The sequence below is a fragment of the Equus przewalskii genome, chromosome 18 (assembly GCF_037783145.1).
Source record: "Equus przewalskii isolate Varuska chromosome 18, EquPr2, whole genome shotgun sequence".
Lineage (NCBI taxonomy): Eukaryota > Metazoa > Chordata > Mammalia > Perissodactyla > Equidae > Equus > Equus przewalskii.
Window position 1 is genome coordinate 34860015 of NC_091848.1, and position 18500 is coordinate 34878514.

The window sequence follows — 18500 nt, forward strand, 5'->3', positions numbered from 1 at the left end:
TTATCTTGATTGTGATGGATGTAGACATATGTCAAAACTTATCAAACTGTACACTTTAAATATATATAGTTCACTGTATATCAATTATATCTCAATAAAGCTGTTTAAAAAATAAAAAGCTTTGAGGCCGCCCCGTGGCATAGTGGTTAGGTTCATGTGCTCTGCTTTGGTGGCCCCAGGTTCACGGGTTTGGATCCTGGGTGTGGACCTACACACCACTCATCAAGTCATGCTGTGGTCGTGTCCCACATACAAAACAGAGGAAGATTGGCACAGATGTTAGCTCAGGGCCAATCTTCCTCACCATAAAAAAAAAAAAAAAAAGCACCTTCCAGATTCTAGCAGGCATCTCAAAATGAGAACCACCAAGTTAGGTTAACCTCTTCCTTTACGCAGATAAAGAAACAGCCCTAGAAGGGAAGGAATCTGCTCAGGAATCATGTCATGACTGGCAGTACTGCCAGGACTTAGAACCTGTGACTAATGAACTGAACTCCAGTGTTCTTTCCTTAAAACCAAAATGAGAGAAAATTACTTAGCTCCTCGAAAAATTTAAAATGAGGCCCTTGAAAAATTTGAAGTGCTAGGATTGTTACTCAGGGGTGTAGGGCACGAGAGCTAAAACAAAAAACAAAAACCCACTAGCCTTTTCTTGGTAGAGTCACCACTTAGAGGTCAGCTGGTTGTCCTGTGATCGTATTCCAGGCCCACCCTCCCCTCACTCTGCCCACTTTCATCACAGTCCAGAGGAGCCGGTAGAGCCAAAGAGGAAAGCAACACGTCGGCAGCTCTCATGCGCTGTTCAGTGGCCTGTTGGCTTCCTCTTTCCTTAACTCCAGACTTACTAGTTCCAACCACCTTTTCAGTACTTTTACCTCAGAGTCAACATGTTCAAAACTGAACTCGTCACCTCCTTCTCCAATTTATTCCTCCTTTTCAATTCCCTATCTTAATAAAGAGTACCATTATTCTCCCAAACAGCCACATCAAAAAAAGTGCTTCATCCTCCACACACAAGTGGTGTCCATTTATCTCCCTGAACCTCTCCCAAGTACATCCTTCCTCTGCTTCCTTACAGTCACCTCAGTGTAGGTCCTCGTCATTTCCTGCCTAGACCTCCCGACTGATGGCCCATCTTTCTATTGCTGCCTCTTGCAGCTAGAATAATCATTGAAAAACACCACAGATCATGCCATGCCCCGGCTTGAAAACCTTTGAATGATTTCCTCACGAAAAACAGGATGAAGCCCAAACTCCTGAGCATGACAATTACCATCTGGTCCCAATCTCCCTGTTTCATATCCTCTCCCACCCCTCTTCCACTATGCACGCTGGGTTTCCATACATACTGGATCCACTTACGACTCTGTGTCATCATACATACTATTCCGTCTGCCTACAGTAGTGGATCTCTCCTCACTAACTCCTAGCTAAGAGCTGAGTCTTAGCTTAAATATCACTCCAGATTAAGTTAAATACTCCCTCTCTCCTATGCCACGCTGGACCTCATACACAACTCCATTAAAGCAATTATTCCATTGTTTCATGGCAGTCTATTTCCACATTTGCTTTCTCACTAGCTTGTGAACTTTAGAACAGGCCGTGTTTTTGTTTTGTTTTGTTCTCATCTCTACATCCCTAGGACCTGGCAAGAGTCTGGTATATATAGGTGTATAAAAATATTTAATGAATTATGAATTTCTTTTATGCTTCTTTCATTCTTTCTGAACTACTGAGTGGGTGACTAGCAGCTGGGTGGGCAGGAGGATCATAATTTAGGAAGCCATGGTTCAGCTCCGGTCACATAAAACCCAGAGTGACCTAGGGAGTCACTCTTGGTTCCAGGCGGCTCCATCAGCACTTAAGTTCATTATTCCTGTAAGCTGTGCTTGGAAGGGTGGATACATTTAGCTGCTCCAAAAACTCAACGTAGCCAGTTTCTGCTATCAACATGCCTTTCAGCAAGTAGTAGTCTGTCCAAACTCTTTATTGCTCTGGGCAACTTAGTAATGAATTGTATCACTCTTTGGCCTGTTGAAAGGGGGGAGTGAAGTCAGTGACTACTCTCACTCCAACCTTAAGCATCCTTTCCTTCAAAAGTAAAGGTGATCAACAAAGGGGCACAGACGAATAAAAAATCTTTTAAACATTGGTTGGAAAATGTGAACAAGATGGCTACATTAAAATAAACAAAGATAGCTGGCCTATTCCTATTACAATATGCCTCTAATTAATCTAACTTTGGATATTAACATTTTAACAAATTATTTCAGGGAGCCTTTCTCAAGGGAGATAGGACCTCAGAACCATTCCCATTACTCAGTTGAATCCCTCATTTTATTTTGAGAGGAAAGGAGGGAGCAGAAATACCATATGACTTACTAAGTAGCGTATCATAGACTAGGTAGACAGGACTTGACTTCCCTAATCTTTTTCTTATGTGTTTTCTTGTTTAAAAAGAAAGAGAAATTAAGGACTGTCAACAGGGTGACTGAAGGAAAATTCTCTAAATGATTTTTACTTCTTGAGTCACTCATCATGAAATCCTATACACATAAGATGATTAAGGACAAACCTTAACTCCTGAGAAGCTACTTCTTTTAACAAACTATATTCTGAAGAGTAGAGAACATGTTGCTCTCAGCAATATTTTAATGAATACATTAAATAAAAAACAAACAGTTTGGGGGAGGATCCAAAAAAGAAATTAGGACAACAGACTGGTAAAGCTGTCCCTGGTATCTCTTTCCACTAAATAAAAAGATAAATACAGAAATTTTACACCTACTTAATTTTCCTTTAGAAAATTAAAACCCTTTGTATAAATCTTAAAGATTTTATTTTTTTCCTTTTTCTCCCCAAATCCCCTCGGTCCATAGTTGTATATTCTTCGTTGTGGGTCCTTCTAGTTGTGGCATGTGGGACGCTGCCTCAGCGTGGTTTAATGAGCAGTGCCATGTCCGCACCCAGGATTTGAACCAATGAAACACTGGGCTGCCTGCAGCGGAGCCCGCGAACTTAACCACTCAGCCACAGAGCCAGCTCCCCTTTGTATAAATTTTAACATACTAATACATCAAGCAACTTTTACCAACATGATCAATTGACTCTCTTTTAAGCTTTGGATCACAGAAACCATTTGTTCAGCCACGCCTGCCTCTGTAACTCTTGGCAAACAACTGTATTATCAAACAATTGTTAGCTGGGGGCAGAGGCAACAGGGGACAGAATCCTGGTGAATTACTATTCCCCGTCCACGTTCCAGTCTAAACATGGGAAATGCGGATTCCATTATTAAAAGCCACGACACTTACAGGTAAACTCCCTCACCACATCTGGTTACTAAGGTACCCCACTTTTTCTCTCTAATGTATAAGCAAGTCCCTTGTTTTAAATGTAAGCAATCACAGGTTAATATTTGTTTTAACTTTTTATTAAGAAACTAAAGCAAAACACCAGAATTTCCAAAAATTAAAATACAGAATTCTAATTTTAATTCTAAACAAGTATGAAATCTACATCAAGAACTAAAAATCAGAGTTTACCAATATTTAAGAATAAAGGGGAATGGCTAAAATGCATCCACAGTCATTATTTCTTCCTTATTAGCCTCAGATTAGCATCCCTTTCCTTTGTGCTTCACTTGGACAGAATACAGAAAGAATTCTCCCTCATCTATCTTTTGTTACTGTAGTCTGTAACTTCAGAGTTTGTTTTCCTACATAGTTTTTTCTCTGTTCCTTCAGCAAATACGTGAGTACCTGCCTAATGGGCTAAGATGATGTGGGCATAAAGATGAATCCATCAGAGATCCTGTCCTAAGGTGTTCAGGGGAGATAAAACACCAAGAAATAATCAATAAATATAAATAAATTTATACAAGGTATAAAGTAAAACAGCACAAGTATAGATAAAATATAAACATAGGGAAATTTCAAGGAAAGAGAGATTACACTCAGCTAGAGGAGTTGAGGAATGCTTTATGAGGGTAGTATTTGGGTTGGGAAGGGAGTATTCCTTCCAGGAAGGCTTCAAAGTGGTCCTGATTGTGGTGGTTTTGACTTCTGGGAAGTAATCTTCTCAATACTAATCTTTAAAATAAGGTCCTTAAGTTTCTATCTCTTCAAACTGTTCATTTTTTTTAAATGATCAAAAAATATTAATATTACAGTCTATATAAACAGCAGTTTGGGCACTTAAAAAGTTAATTATACCTACTATATGGTTTAGGGCTCTGTTGTTTTTGAAACTCTTTCCCAGGTCAAGTCATATCTGAGAGGCGAAAAATGTCTAATAATTGAGCCATAACTTTAAGTCTTCAACGGCAAAACCTACTTGCTTTTGGTGCTTACATGAATAAGAAAAAGGAGATGAAATAAATGGCTTAACATTCAAAAGTCAGACAACGAAAAAACTAGCAACTATGAAATGATATATATTAACAACAGAATTCTTTGTATGAAAAGTTTTAATGAATTATTAGCCATTGACCATTACAGACTTTAACCCTTAATATTTCTTCTTTCCTATGTAAAACCAGATAATTTAAAACAGCCTATCTCAAGTATGACAGAAGACCATAGTATGAATAAGAGTAATAGTAATGTTTGCTTACACATCTGCATGCTTCACTAAAGTTAAGAACCAAAGAAAATGCTCCCAGTTTCCCAAGTCAACAAAGCAAACTCAATTACACATTTTTTCCTGATCATAGTTTCAGCTGAAAGACAACAAACACTACTTTGCCTTTCAATAGCACTTATTATCCATTGCACAAACATTTTCCCGTTATTTTCTCCTTTACCCTCAATATCCTTGTGAGGTAGTGAAGGGAGGGAGCAAGGATTTCTTTAAATTTTGCAGATGAGAAAACTTAAGGTGAATTTAGAATGCAACCTTGGCAGCAGATTGAAATCACCTGGGAAGCAGACCAACATCAGAATCTTAGGGTATGGGAGCCAACATCAGTATTTTTCAAGATGCACATGACTCCAAAGTACAGCTAAGGCTGAGAACCACTGGTTTAGAGGAGTTATACTCAGTCTTCAGCTGTGACTTCTACCTAAACACTCAGCACCAATGAAAAAGAGATTCCATTTCCTTGAACGCTGTAGCTGTTTAACATTCTGTGCAGCTACTATTGGTCTCCAGTAATGAATCAATCAGGTTAGGTATGAAGGCTCTTCATTCCCCTGATGTTTAGGGTAAATATGAACCTCCATTTTATAAAATTTGCAAATGGGATATTAGGAAATTTAAATTTTTGAGATAAGAATGGCTTGTTAAATATTTAGGCAATTCTTTGATTCTAGGTTAAATACGCACTCACCATGTGTTTCTGTGTTCCATTAAGCACCTTCAAAACTTTGTTACAAGTGAATGTTTACCAATAAGACAAAACAGAAGTTATAAACAAAACTCTCAGTAACAGCTCTTGGAATTAGCTGTATCACAATCTGAAAAAGAAACAAGTACTGAAAGGACTTTATAGTTTTCTAAATAGCTCAATCTTCATCCTGAACCAGTTCTCTTCTTTACTTAAACTTTAAACTTTGCCAAATTGAGTTGTTCTACACCAAGAAAAGTAAATTTCTGTAGCAGCTATATTGTCTAATATAATTTCACTCTGTACTATTAAATATGGTCTCCAGGAGATTTCTTCTTGACATGGGTATCAAAAAGGATCTGTAACAGATTTCACCTTTAAGCAACATACCAAATGCACAATAAATATTTGTAAACCTGTCAGGTGGCAAAAAAAATCTTTGTTCATGACTGAAATCCCCTGCTTCATAGGAGTACTGATAATCTTAACTCTCAAGGAGCAACCCAAGAACCCCAGCCAGCTGCTTGCTGTCCCTAATTTTATTAGATTTAAAACAAAATACACATACAGTAATAACCTAAAAAGTACAAAGATTCCACTTGCCTTAGTCAATTCTTATCACAAAGATGTATCTGAAACCATACAATTTATACTTTCATACAGAAAGATGATGCTGTTTCTCTTCTAACAAAAGAAAATCTCAGCTCATGTATGTTGGATTATTAATTTAAAAGAGTATTAGTGAAATCAGATTTATTAGTCAAAAATTCAGAACAGGAATTAATGTTAAGTTCTTCTACAATGAAACTTTCAAAATATTGCCAACCTGAAGGTTTCAGCACAAGGTGTTTTATTTCAAGTCCCATGGGGGCAATTATCTATAATGAGATTAAGAACACATTCTTAACCTGGGTTCAGGTTGGCACTGTTTCAGGTGCATGAGTAAACATTTTTTGATAACCCCAAGGAAGAGTTTGAGGCTTAGACTGTTGCATGATGTAAACAATATGAAATTAAAAAAAAAAATTATAATATCTGCAGCATTATAAAGTTACAAAATAAAGGGACCAGTAATCAATTCCTTTCCTAAAGTCTGTGACTAACAGCTTCCTTACTTGAGTCCTATAAGAGCAAATGGCAACATTCGGTGTTGTTATGAGACACTTTCTCAGAAGGCCAAAATATAAAACCAGATACTACAAGATGCACATTATCATTACTATTACTGACATATGTATGATTAGAAATAGACTCGCCTTCCCTCATCCTTAGCCAGGAGATGAGGGATTTTAACAATAATTTTGATCTCTAAAAAAAAGACTGTAATAGCTATGGAAACTGTAAACCAAATATAATACAGAATCAGCCAATACAACACATCTCCTCTTAAAATCCTCTTCTTTGTAGTTACCCAATTGTCCCTAAATGTTACTCTAATTTTGTACCATGTAGTGGTTTTTAAGAAACTGAACTAGAACAAAGAAACCCCTTTGTCCTGTGTTTTTTTATACAGTTTTTTTACACACATATTGTATATACAACTTTTAAAATAGCTGCACAATTTTACATCTCACTGTTAGAGAAGTGCAGTCCAGGCAGACCATGCTTCTCAATATATTAAAAATATTAAATAAAATCCAACCAGTTTCATACTTTTCTAATAGTCAAGCTGGCTGGAAAAACAGGTCTGGAGAAAAAACAGGCAGTTGTAAAACAGGATCAGTCTTTCTTCACAAACACACTACTTAACAATCTTGCTATTTCCTTATCTTATCCCTTTCATAGCATCTCTAAAATCTCACCTTAAAAGTTGGAAATAACACACTGCTGACTTAGAGACAAAATCTGTTGCAACATGCATATGTCAACTGCCCACTCAACCAGCTGCAACCCTGAGGATTTTTCTGGCCCAGTAGAAAGAGGAAACACTAAGATAATCTCTGCTGTAAAGCTGCTTCTCCAGTTAACAATTTCGTGTGTTTTTCAGGATGTTTCTTGGGCATGCATGTATGACACTGTCACTTCATGATTCTACTTTCAACAAGCAGATATCTCCTCCACTCTGTCTTTCACCCCAAGAAAGCCACTGTCATCCATCCAAAGGTTTTCCAAGGTAAACCAAAGTCACTTCTGTGTTGCCATATACAGCAGAAACTGCTGGATATAAGCAGGCCTTGGGAAGTCCTCTAAAGGCCACCCCCAGGAACTCATATCCACGTTCAAAAGCTAAAGTCTTATCTTCCATGTCCAAGATGACGCGAATTCTTTCTCCTATCTGCAAAGACATCAAAAAAAGGTTAGAAGAAAACCCACTACAGCTAGAAGAAACATGATACAAATCACAATATATCCTAAAAGTTATCTAGAAAAACCAGAAGAGAACTTTTCAGAAGAAAAGTATTCTGGTCAGGGAGAAACATCTAGAAGAAAGAACATTTATCAATTTCACCACAAATGCTTCTTTTGATAGTCTTTTTTTTAATTTTAAGACTTGCATGGGATCTACATTTAATACTGAGTTTAAATGTTCTCCCGAATAGTCCCCAGATTTTACTTACTCTGTTTATAGGCTTTTCTTATGAAGGTTACCACTAAAATCCATAACTTGGAATATTTTACCAAAAAAAGGCTATCTAAATAACCTTTTCAAATTATTACAGTATATATATATACATACAATGGAATATTATTCAGCCATAAAAAGAAACACAGTTTTGATATGTGCTACAACATTGATGCACCTTGAAAACATTATGCTAAGTGAAATAAGCCACACACAAAAAGATAAATATTGTATGATTCCACTTATATCAGGCACCTAGAATATTCAAATTCATAGAGTCGGAAGTAGAACAGAGGTTACAGAAGCTGAGAGGAGGGAGAAATGGAGTTATTGTTTAATGAATACAGAGTTTATGCTGGGGATGAAGAAAAATTGGGGGTATAGAGAGTGGTGATGGTTACACAACATTGTGAATGTATTTAATGCCACTGAATTGTACACTTACAAATGGTTAAAATAATAAATATTGTTGTCTATACTTTACCACAATAAACAAATTACTATAATAAAACACACAGCATTTAAAGTTTACAAAACAGTTCTATATACAACGTGGAACTTATATAATCAAGAACAGCCAAATCTGACTCCAGATTCTAAAGATGCAGAATAGGTTTATTAAATAGTCACTTTGCAGGCAACTGCTCTGAAACATCTGTTTGTTATAAAAACAGCAGCACTGATTGTTAAACTAAACTGGAAGCATAACGTATCCAGTTATTTTCCCATTTGGAAAAGTAAGCAAAGAAATAAGGATGTTTTATCTTCATAATTTGCATCTATAAAAAGTTGTTGCATCTACATACTTAGAAGCAGAAAGTCCTAACGTTTGCAATCAAAAGTCATAATACTTCCCAATCATGGTAACTCCTGCTGTTGTCATTACTTCCCTTCATTGTATTTCCTGTCACAAACTACAAACATCTGCTTTTTTCCTCCCTTTGCCCAACTCACAGTTTAACCCACACCCCATTTTATGGTCCTAATCATCATCACCACTACTGCCACCAAAAACCTTAACAACAACAAAAAAATTGAAACGAAAAGTTAGTGTTTTGTTGGGTATTCATTTTATGCTTTATTTGCATTATTTCATTTAATCCTCAGATCAATCCTAGGAATTATCCTTATTTTACCAAAGATGACACTAAGAAGACAGAATGGCTTCTGGTGAAATTTGCAAGTCTGCTTCACCTTTGACTGAGCACATAGCATGCACCCAGCACAGGCAGCAGAAAGCAGACGTCTTAGTAGCTCTAGGTGTCAGAGGGCAAAGCTTGGAGAAGGCAAAGCAACTGCAAACTCAGAGAAGGAACTCCAGAAGTAACGGAAACACAAAGAGGATGAGCCCCAAAATCTGAGGATAAACTGCCCAAATTCTTGTGTGACCGCTGTTTTACACAGACATAGGGGAAACCCTCAGAGAATCAGGCTGAAAAAGTAGCAGCTAGAAGACCAAAAACCTGAATGAAGACATTAGCTGCTGCACACCATGGGGGAGACAGGGTTTACAATTTGAGTCCAGGCAAGTTAATTGCTTACTAGAACACGAAAACTTACACTTTTCAGAAAAGCAAAGTAATTTCTAGAAGAAAAAACATTCCAGAGTTACTACTACATATTACCTGCAACGTCCAGTTTTCAATTCAAAAATTACTGGAAAGTGCAACTCATTCTCAGGGGAAAAAAGCAGTCAATAGAAGCTGACTCCAAGTGGGCCTAGAGGTTGGATTTGGCAGACAAAGACTTCAAAGCAGTTATTATCAATATGTGCAAACAATCAAAGAAAAATCTAGTATTAATGAATGGACAGATACAGATTCTTAATAGAGAAATGGAAACCATAAAAAAGAACCAAATAAAAATTCTAGAGCTAAAGAGCACAATAACCAAAATTCACTAGCCTGACTTAATAGCAGAGTTGAAATGACAATAAAGAATCTATGAACTTGAAGACAAAGTAACAGAAATTATCCAATCCAAAAAATAGAACAAAGATTTTTTAAAAAAGAACATTGCTTCAAAGGCATAGAGATATGGAAAATATCAAGCAGTCCAACAATTATATTAAATTTAAATGGATTAAACACTCAAAAAGGCAGAGATTATGAGATAGGGTTAGATAAAAAGAAAGACCCAATTATACACTGTCTAGAAGACCCACTTTAAATACAAAGACAGATTAAAAGTAAAAGGATGGGGGAAAAGAGGTACCTTGCAATAGTAAGCATAAGAAAGTTAGAGTGGCTATAGTAGTATCAGACAAAATAGACTTAAAGACAAGCAATATTACTGGAGTCAAAGAAAGTCATTTCACAATGATAAAAGAGTTCATCAAGTGGGGAAATATAACAATTATAAATGTATATGCACCTAATAACAGAGCTCCAAAACACACGAAGGAAAAACTGACAGAACTGAAAGAAGAAATAGATAAATTAGCAAGTATAGTTGGAGATTTCAATATTCCTCTCAGTAAATGATAGAACTCGTAGAAAGAAAAATCAGTAAGGATATAGAAGACTTGAGCACTGTCAACCAATTTGACCTAATTGTCATTTATAGAATATTCCATACAAAAACAGGATATACATGCTTTTAAGCACACATGGAACATTCATCAAGATAAACCATATGTTCGGAATAAAACAAGTCTCAATAAATTTAAAAGGACTGAAATCATACAGAGTATGTTCTCTGAAAAACAAAGACTAAAGGACTTTCACTACAAAATCACCACAAGGCTGGTCATAGGACTTTATCTTCAATGATTATTAAGTCCAAACACCCTTCTCCTTAGGGTAATTCCAGAGCCTGAAAGGACAGTGAGGAAAGGATTCTGTGAAAGAAAATCGTTCCAGGCTTTTATACCTCAGGAAATGAGATATATTTTTAGTTCTTCTACTTTAGTATGCCTGACTTGAGGTCATTACTAAGGCTAGAGCTTTCAGGCCACATGTTCCACTGAAATATGCAATCTATAATTCCTTAAAATTTCCAATTTCTTATCAGATTATTTTAACATTCTTATCAGATTTGTTTTAGACTCTGCTAAATCTATGGTAATCATATAGCTTTTACAAGTAGGAACTATAGTTATGACCCCAGAATCAAATGAGTATGGCGTAAGGCTAAGATGAAAAGAATAAAAAATACAGTAGTTTGCCTGAACTTGTCTGTCTTCACAGAAATCTTTGACACAAACAGATTAATAAGTAGCAGAGGGTGAGTACGTGTGTGTATGCACATAGGCGCGTTTGTGGGGGTGAGATGTCTAGAAAAAGTAGATTTGGATGTGCCATGATATAGGAAAGATGACAATCTAGAACATGAGTTGGTAAACTATGGCCCCTGGGCCAAATTTGGCCTGCAGCCCATATATAGGTTTTATTGTAACACGGCTATGCTCATTTATTTTCTTATTATCTATGGCTGCTTTTGTGTTATAAAAAGAATTGAATAGTTATGACAGAGATCATATGGACCACAAAGCCTAAAATATTTACTACCTGGCCATGTACAGAAAAAGTTTGCCAACTTCTGATTTAGAGCAAAGATGGACTGCTCAAGGTCAAATATGTATTAGGAAACAAATATTGAGATGCTAAAACATTATTATCAGGGTGGCAAAAAAGGTCAGTTACATTATTTATTTAAAAATTACCAAAAATACACAAAGCTATATAAAATTTTGTAAATTTAAAATAAATTAAGTCATGAATTGACAAAGGCCCACATCTGAGAAAATACCCAGTTTCTCACCTGATATTTTGGTGCATTGTTGCATTGTGGAAAACTGCCATTGACTTCTCCATTATGTAGCAGATTATTGTCCACCAGATTCCAGCCCCAGCTCTGGTCATCACTGCCCAGCAACGCCACATAACCTTGGCACTGCATGGGGGCCCGTTTTGTGGCAATTCCAATCACTGCCACAGTGCCCAGAGGGCCCTCCCACCACACCTCCCACGCATGGCGGCCCTCACTGAAACCAATCTTGGTCCTTGCACCATCAGTGCTCTGAGCAATGGGGTTTCGATGTAAAGTAAAACCATTCTTCTTAATGTAGACATTCCTGGAGCAGTCATTAGTGCTGAAGGCATGTTGGAAAGCACGTATCTGAAAAGATGAAAAACAGACGAAAAAATGGAAATTTGGTTTTTCTTAAATATTAAAAAGTACCCAAACTATAGGCTACATGTTTTTAAACAATAAAGTTATATATTTTTAAACAACACAATGAGTATTTCCAAAAAATGGCTGAAGTGTCAAGATGGGATACTAACATAAATTGTATGACATTTAAAAATAACTGCCAACCGTTTCATTATTGACCAAAATTCTAAATGTAGTATAATTTCTCCAAATAGACTTCTTAAAATATCAAGATATACACAGAGTCCTTATAGAGATAACACTGAAATGTTTATGGATGACATAATGATATCTGGCAACTGCTCTGAAATATCCAGGTTTGGAGTGGGAGAGCGGGTGGGGTAAACAAGAAACCAGACTGCCCATGAATTAATCATCAGCAAAGCTTGGTGATAGGTATTGGGAGGGTCATTATTTTCACTACTCTTGTTTACATTTGATATTTTTATATCAAAAAGTTAAGAGATGCACAGTTTTCATGTTGGCAATGTTGTCATTAAAAAGAATATTTTAAGTAAAATAGAAAACTTAGTCATAGCAGCTCTAAAGTCTATGAAAAATTTTAATAACCACAAACTATCTTAGATCCTCAGCCTCCTTGCTAGGTATTACTCATACACCCAAACAGCACCACTCTCATTTTACCAAATCAAATAATCCCCTAGATAGCATCTAAATGCAACCACTAGAATTTAGAGAGATAGTCATTAAGAGCAGCTACCAATGATGGGCCAGATTAGCTGATATTCAGTAATTATCAGTTTTTTAAGCTTCCAAAATAAAGAGAGTATGAAAATTGCTCCTCTGCACAAAACATAGCGATTCCTCATGTTTTAATAATTTAAAGCTTTTGGTTTGTATGTTTTTTAAAAATCCCTTCTTGGGGCTGGCCCTGTGGCTGAGGGGTTAAAGTTCTGCATGCTCTACTTCGGTGGCCTGGGTTTGCAGATTTGGATCCTGGGTGCAGACCTACTCCACTCATCAGCCATGCTGTGGAGGCATCCCACATACAAAAAACAGGGGAAGACTGGCACAGATGTTAGCTCAGGGCTAATTTTCCTCAGGCCAAAAAAAAAGGAAGATTTGCAACAGATGTTAGTGGGGGTGAATCTTCCTCACCAAAAAAACAAAAACAGTCACCCAGTACAACTCAGGATGAGGACGCAGACCCAAAAGTCAATAGCTTGTTAGAGCAAGAGCCCCAAACAGAAGCCAGGTATTCAGTCCCCTCATCCAGTGTTCATGTACTCCTAGCCAGTACTTCACTGTTTCATTGCTGCACTCCACAGCAGAGAGATTTGAAACAAAAACAAAAACACCTGCTTGTTTCAGGTATCTCACATTTTCATAGGGAGGCTGTAAAACCGAAGTATTCCTACATTTTTCCCTATCTGATCCTATTTATAATACACTTTTAAGCACCTAAAAGATCAGAAGATAGGAATAAATGGAGGAGTAAAATGTCCCCAAAATATTAAATATTGCCTAAATAACTCAAAGATTACTCTCAAGACAATTCACTATATTTAATACTTATCTATGCCTACTTCTCAATTCTTATACATACCAATTGCTTTTGCTCTATTCTTATTCTCTTTGTCACACTGACCCTGTTACAATCTCTTCCTCAAACTTTTATGACATCTTCCTATTATCCTGGACTGATCCTTCACTGTATCCTTTTTTGGTGACCATTCTGCCTCTGCCTCCCAAAACTCTCCAGAACTCAATCCTTAATCCTCTCCCTGAATTCTTTCCATCCAGACTTGTCTTTCTAAAACAGCACCTTTATTACAACTCTTCACAGTTCAATAACCTTTGATAGTTTCATACTATCACATCAACTATAAATTCTTCTGCCTGGCCTGCAAAGCCCTCTAGATCTGGTTCCTCCTATTTCCCTTTCTAACTTCATGTTGTTCTCCTTGTCTGTAGTATCATAACTGCTTTCTCCTTCCATGTATCCTCTAGGACCAGCTCTAGTCTTACCATCTCCATGAGGCTATTTTTAACCAGGACCACCCAACCTCCCTCATTTCTCTCTTCTGAATTCCTACCCACAATATTCTGCACCATACAACACTTGATTCTGTACACACCTCAACCACTTGATTCTTGTAAAAAATATCTTGCCCTCTCAAAATCTAATCTAACCTAAACTGATCAAACCTCAATAGGAAATACAGAAGACAGAAGAACATGTTAAGCAACACCATGAGAATGAAAACTGTGAAATCCAGACTGAAGGAAACACTACAGGGTAAACAACCGGATTTCTTCAACAAATAAGTTGTAGGGGTAGGAGGTGGGGAAGATGGAGGGTAAATTTGTAGACTAAAATAGCGTTAAGAGACACATAAAGTGTTTGCCATGGGAACTTTATATAGATCTTGATTAAATAAACTGAAAGTTAAAAATACAACATTTGACATTTATGAGATAATTGGAAATTTGAACACTGCATTTTTTATATAAAGGAATTATTGTTAACTTCTTTATACTTTAGACGTGATGATGATATTGTGATTATGTTGTGTTCTTATCTTTTAGAGATGGATACTGAAAAATTTAGATGAAATGGAAAAATAAATACACAAATTAATAAATAAAAACAATCTATGTCTCACAGTCTCATGCACAACCTGGATTTTACATTATAGCAAACAGATTTAAAATCTAGTTTAGGATCTAAGTCTGAAATTTAGAGAATTATAGTTAGCTGCTAAGTATGACTGGAAAAATTCATGTTACCTGGCGACATGTAAAACTAACTTTTAAAAAGAAGACAAATCCTAAACAGATTGACAACTCCAAATACTTTCCAGTTTTGTGCTATCCCAAACCTGTTCCCATCATTCTCTCAGTTACCCAGCTTCCCTGGAAATTCTATCTGATTCTTCCTTCTTCCTCATCTCACTCATCTAGTCAGCTGTCCACCTAGCTGGATTTGTTCTCTGTAACTGCTCTCCCAGCCATCCCCTTCTCTCCTCTACACACTTGTTCAGGTCCTAAGTATCTGTGGTATAGGCACTAACCCCTGCCCTCTCCAAGTCATCTTATGGCCTAGTTTTTCTAAAGCACAGCTCTTCTTTTGTCACTCTTCTGTTCGAACTTCTGTGGTTTCCAACTGTCGAACAAAGCCAAAACTATAGACTGAAGGTTGTATTTCAAGGACCTCCACGATATATCTACTTTCAGCTTACCTTTACAATCATATTTCCCACTACTTCAATTCGGTCTAACTAAACTATTTTCTATCTCTTTAGCCTCTCCTCTAAGCTCCAAACTGTAACAGCTGCCTATATGAAATCTCTTGGATGTCTCAAAAACACTGTAAATTCTACTCTACCAAAACTGAACTTGTTATTCCTCCTAAATCTTGTCCAGGTGATTCCTATATTATGTAAGCCAGATCCTAAGAGTCATCCTTAGCACCTCCCTTTTCCTCACTCCTATTTCAAATCGATTGCCAACTCCTGTAGATTTTACTTCCTAAATCTCTTCTAAATTTCCCCTCATCTCCTCTACTACTTACTTCCTAACTGATCTACCCATATTTCTAAGGTCCCCACTGAATCTGTTCTCCACACCTAAAGTTAGAAATAACCTCTTAAACATGGAAAATAATCATATTACCAATCCTGACTCTCCTAACCCCTTCTTGCTTACAATTCAAAATGGCTTCCCCATAGTTTGGCCACAGTCCACCTCTTCCATCTTATCTCAAATCTGCTTCACCTTTGCTCTCTATGCTCCAGCCACATTGATGTATTTTCTGTCCCTCATACTCATCAGGTTCCCTTCTAGAAGGCTCTTCTCTCTCCCCTTGGCCTATTCATCTTTATCCTTCAGGTCTCAGCTCATGCATTATTTCCCCAGAGAGAGCCTTCCCTGACCCTCCCACCTAGGTCAAATCTTCCATTACAGACATTCAGAGCACCATGTATTGTGCCTTCACAGTACTTACCACAGAGGCAATTTTACAACTGTGTCATTACTTCATTAATATCCATTTTCCCCCTACTAGACTGCAAGCTCCACAGGGCAAGGCATCTGTAAGAGTTTGTGTCTGGTTTTATTCACCTTTGCATCTGCAAAACTGAGCATAGTGCCTGGCACTCATATTGTTTTAAATAAAAATATATACTGTACATATATTTGCTTTCCTCTTGTCCTGCTTTTGTTCAGGGTATTTCCTCTTACTAAAATGTTCCTTCTCATCTTTTAAATTCAGCTCAAATGCAATCTCAACCTCAAACCTTCTTCAATCTTCCACTCAACATGTAAATCTCTCCTTTCAATGAACTTCTAATATATATTTTTATATCTCTAACAATTAGGAGCAATTTCTACTATGTGTTAGTTCTTTCTATAGATTCTTTTCTCCTCTACTAGACTGAGGACTTCCTTACTAAGCTATCTGACTTCTTTTGAATTAATCTTTTTATCCTCAAGATATTCAAAAAAGTCCTGCAATATCTGAATGAATGTGTGATTAGTAGAAGCCTACAATACCTACAGCACATGTAGTAGAAAGACACACAAAGTATTAAAAACTTAAGAATCCTAAACTATCTCTGGACTGATACAACAGAAATAGGTAACACAGGCTGCCTTCACGAAGGGAAACTGGGTGGCTGGGGGACAAGGGCAAAAGGAAGACATTTTGCTTTACACTATTTTGCTTCTTTTAAATGTTGACTCTCATGAACACATGATCTATTACATATTATTACATGAATCTTGAATCATGTGAAACATATCAATTACAGACCAATTACAAAAATGTCTTAATTTAAAATAAGTAAAAACAATAAACTTATTGGAAAAATAAAAACTAAATAAAACTTAGGAAGACTATACGTTTATCAGGCCAAGTAGGACAAAACCGCAATCTTCTGCACCCAGCTATATAAATTACACCTAGTACCTTTTGAGCATCTACCACGTACAAATACTGTCCTAGTAAATTAACATGCTATTTCACTTAACGGAAAAACAATTTGACAGGTGACATATTTAACAGCAACATTCTTTATCTTATTAAAACCTGCTTTATTACAGAAGAATAAATTTTACACTATTTCACATGGAAAAAATAATTTACTTCTTACTCTGACCTCCGTTGTCAGTCTGGCATTAAAAGGGGACGTTTTCCCTTTCTAGTTATTATGGTTTACTACATTCCACGCCTGACTTTATCCTCTCTCAGATATGCTCTTGGTGACTGCTACACTAAATAGCTGTTATCCATCCAACTGAATTCAAGCTGAAGACCTTTTGTTTATATTGCCTGAAGAATCCTCTCAGCCCTGCCATAACCTGTCATTTGACATTTTTATCTGTATATGAGGAAGGCAGAAACACGCACAAGAATCTACAAGGAAAAAAGGCAGCAAAACTGGAATCAGCACGTTAGATGACAAATAGAACAGAAGAGACACACTATCAAGGTGGAACTATGAAAAAGTTGGCAAGGCAGTAGCCAATAATAGTGGGCAAAGCAGTATTATGACGGTTAAGTGGTGCCGATGGGAAGATGTTCTGTTAAAGCCTTATCTTGAAAATTAGTAGGATGCCTAGAACCACACTCACTTATAAGCCTGAAATACAGTAGAGTCAATTAAAGAGAACTTGAGCGAAAATAAAGAAAAAATGGTTATGACTCAGAACTTGGAAAGGGTGAGGTGAATGTGGGGTGAAAGCAAAAATGTTCGAAACAAAGCCGATGTTAGAGGCAGCCGAGACGATGTGAGCCTATCTGGAGGGCAGGGAGAAAAAATTGGATGAGAGTATCGAAAGGTGCAACAATGGGGGTGGTCTGTCTGGAAGGGGAAAGACTGTGCAAAGTAGGATGAGTGATGGAAACCAGGGATGGGAAACCGTATGGTCCTTTAAAAAGTGTATCACGGAAGTGGGATGGGTTGAGGAGCAGAACTTCAATCCTAAAAGAGGATCATTATGGAGGGGGAAGGTGAGGGAAGGTATTGACGGGAGCCGTGGAAAGGCGGGATGGTGAAGCGAGGCGTCTGACTCAGAAGCTTAGACTAGAAGCACTGCGAGGGGGCTGGAGGAGCGGGACTGGGGGCAGCGGCGTGGCCCGGGGCTCCCTCACCTTGGCCTTGTAGCTGGGCAGGTTGCAGAGGATGTCCGTGCGCAGAGCCTCTTCTGCCAGGCTGCGGGCGCACAGGCTCCGCCACACCTCGCTGTTCTCATCGCCGTGCAGGCAGCGGTACCAGTGCTTGCACACCAGGGCGCAGCTCCGCAGCTCGGACAGCTCCAGGTAGGAGAACACCAACTCCAGCACCCGGCTGGGCAGCCGGCCCCCGACCCCCGCGGACCCGGAGCCCGAGCCGGCGCCCGCGCCGCCGCCGCCGCTACAGCCAGCGCCGCCCGAGGCTGCCCCAGCCCCAGGGGCCGGCGCCGCCATCACCTCACCAGCCGGCCCGAGGGCCG

General features: G+C 37.9%; 1 protein-coding gene across 1 annotated transcript; it reads right to left on the reverse strand.

Moving 5' to 3' along the window:
* Positions 1-4450: 4450 nt before the first annotated feature.
* On the reverse strand, positions 4451-18474 carry FBXO45 (F-box protein 45). Its single transcript, XM_008533792.2, has 3 exons — positions 18160-18474; positions 11652-12008; positions 4451-7601 (listed from the first exon to the last, which is right to left on the reverse strand). Exons 1-3 carry the CDS (start codon positions 18472-18474, stop codon positions 7416-7418), a joined length of 858 nt encoding a protein of 285 aa, XP_008532014.2. The 3' UTR covers positions 4451-7415.
* Positions 18475-18500: the final 26 nt, after the last annotated feature.

What these genes read in the sequence shown, in the direction of transcription:
- FBXO45 (XM_008533792.2), bottom strand. Translation starts at nt 18,474, where the DNA reads ATGGCGGCGCCGGCCCCTGGGGCTGGGGCAGCCTCGGGCGGCGCTGGC. An exon ending in TGCCCAGCTACAAGGCCAAG is followed by an intron (nt 12,009 to 18,159) that starts GTGAGGGAGCCC and finishes TCATCTTTTCAG; the next exon opens with ATACGTGCTTTCCAACATGC. An exon ending in ACAATGCACCAAAATATCAG is followed by an intron (nt 7,602 to 11,651) that starts GTGAGAAACTGG and finishes ATGTCTTTGCAG; the next exon opens with ATAGGAGAAAGAATTCGCGT.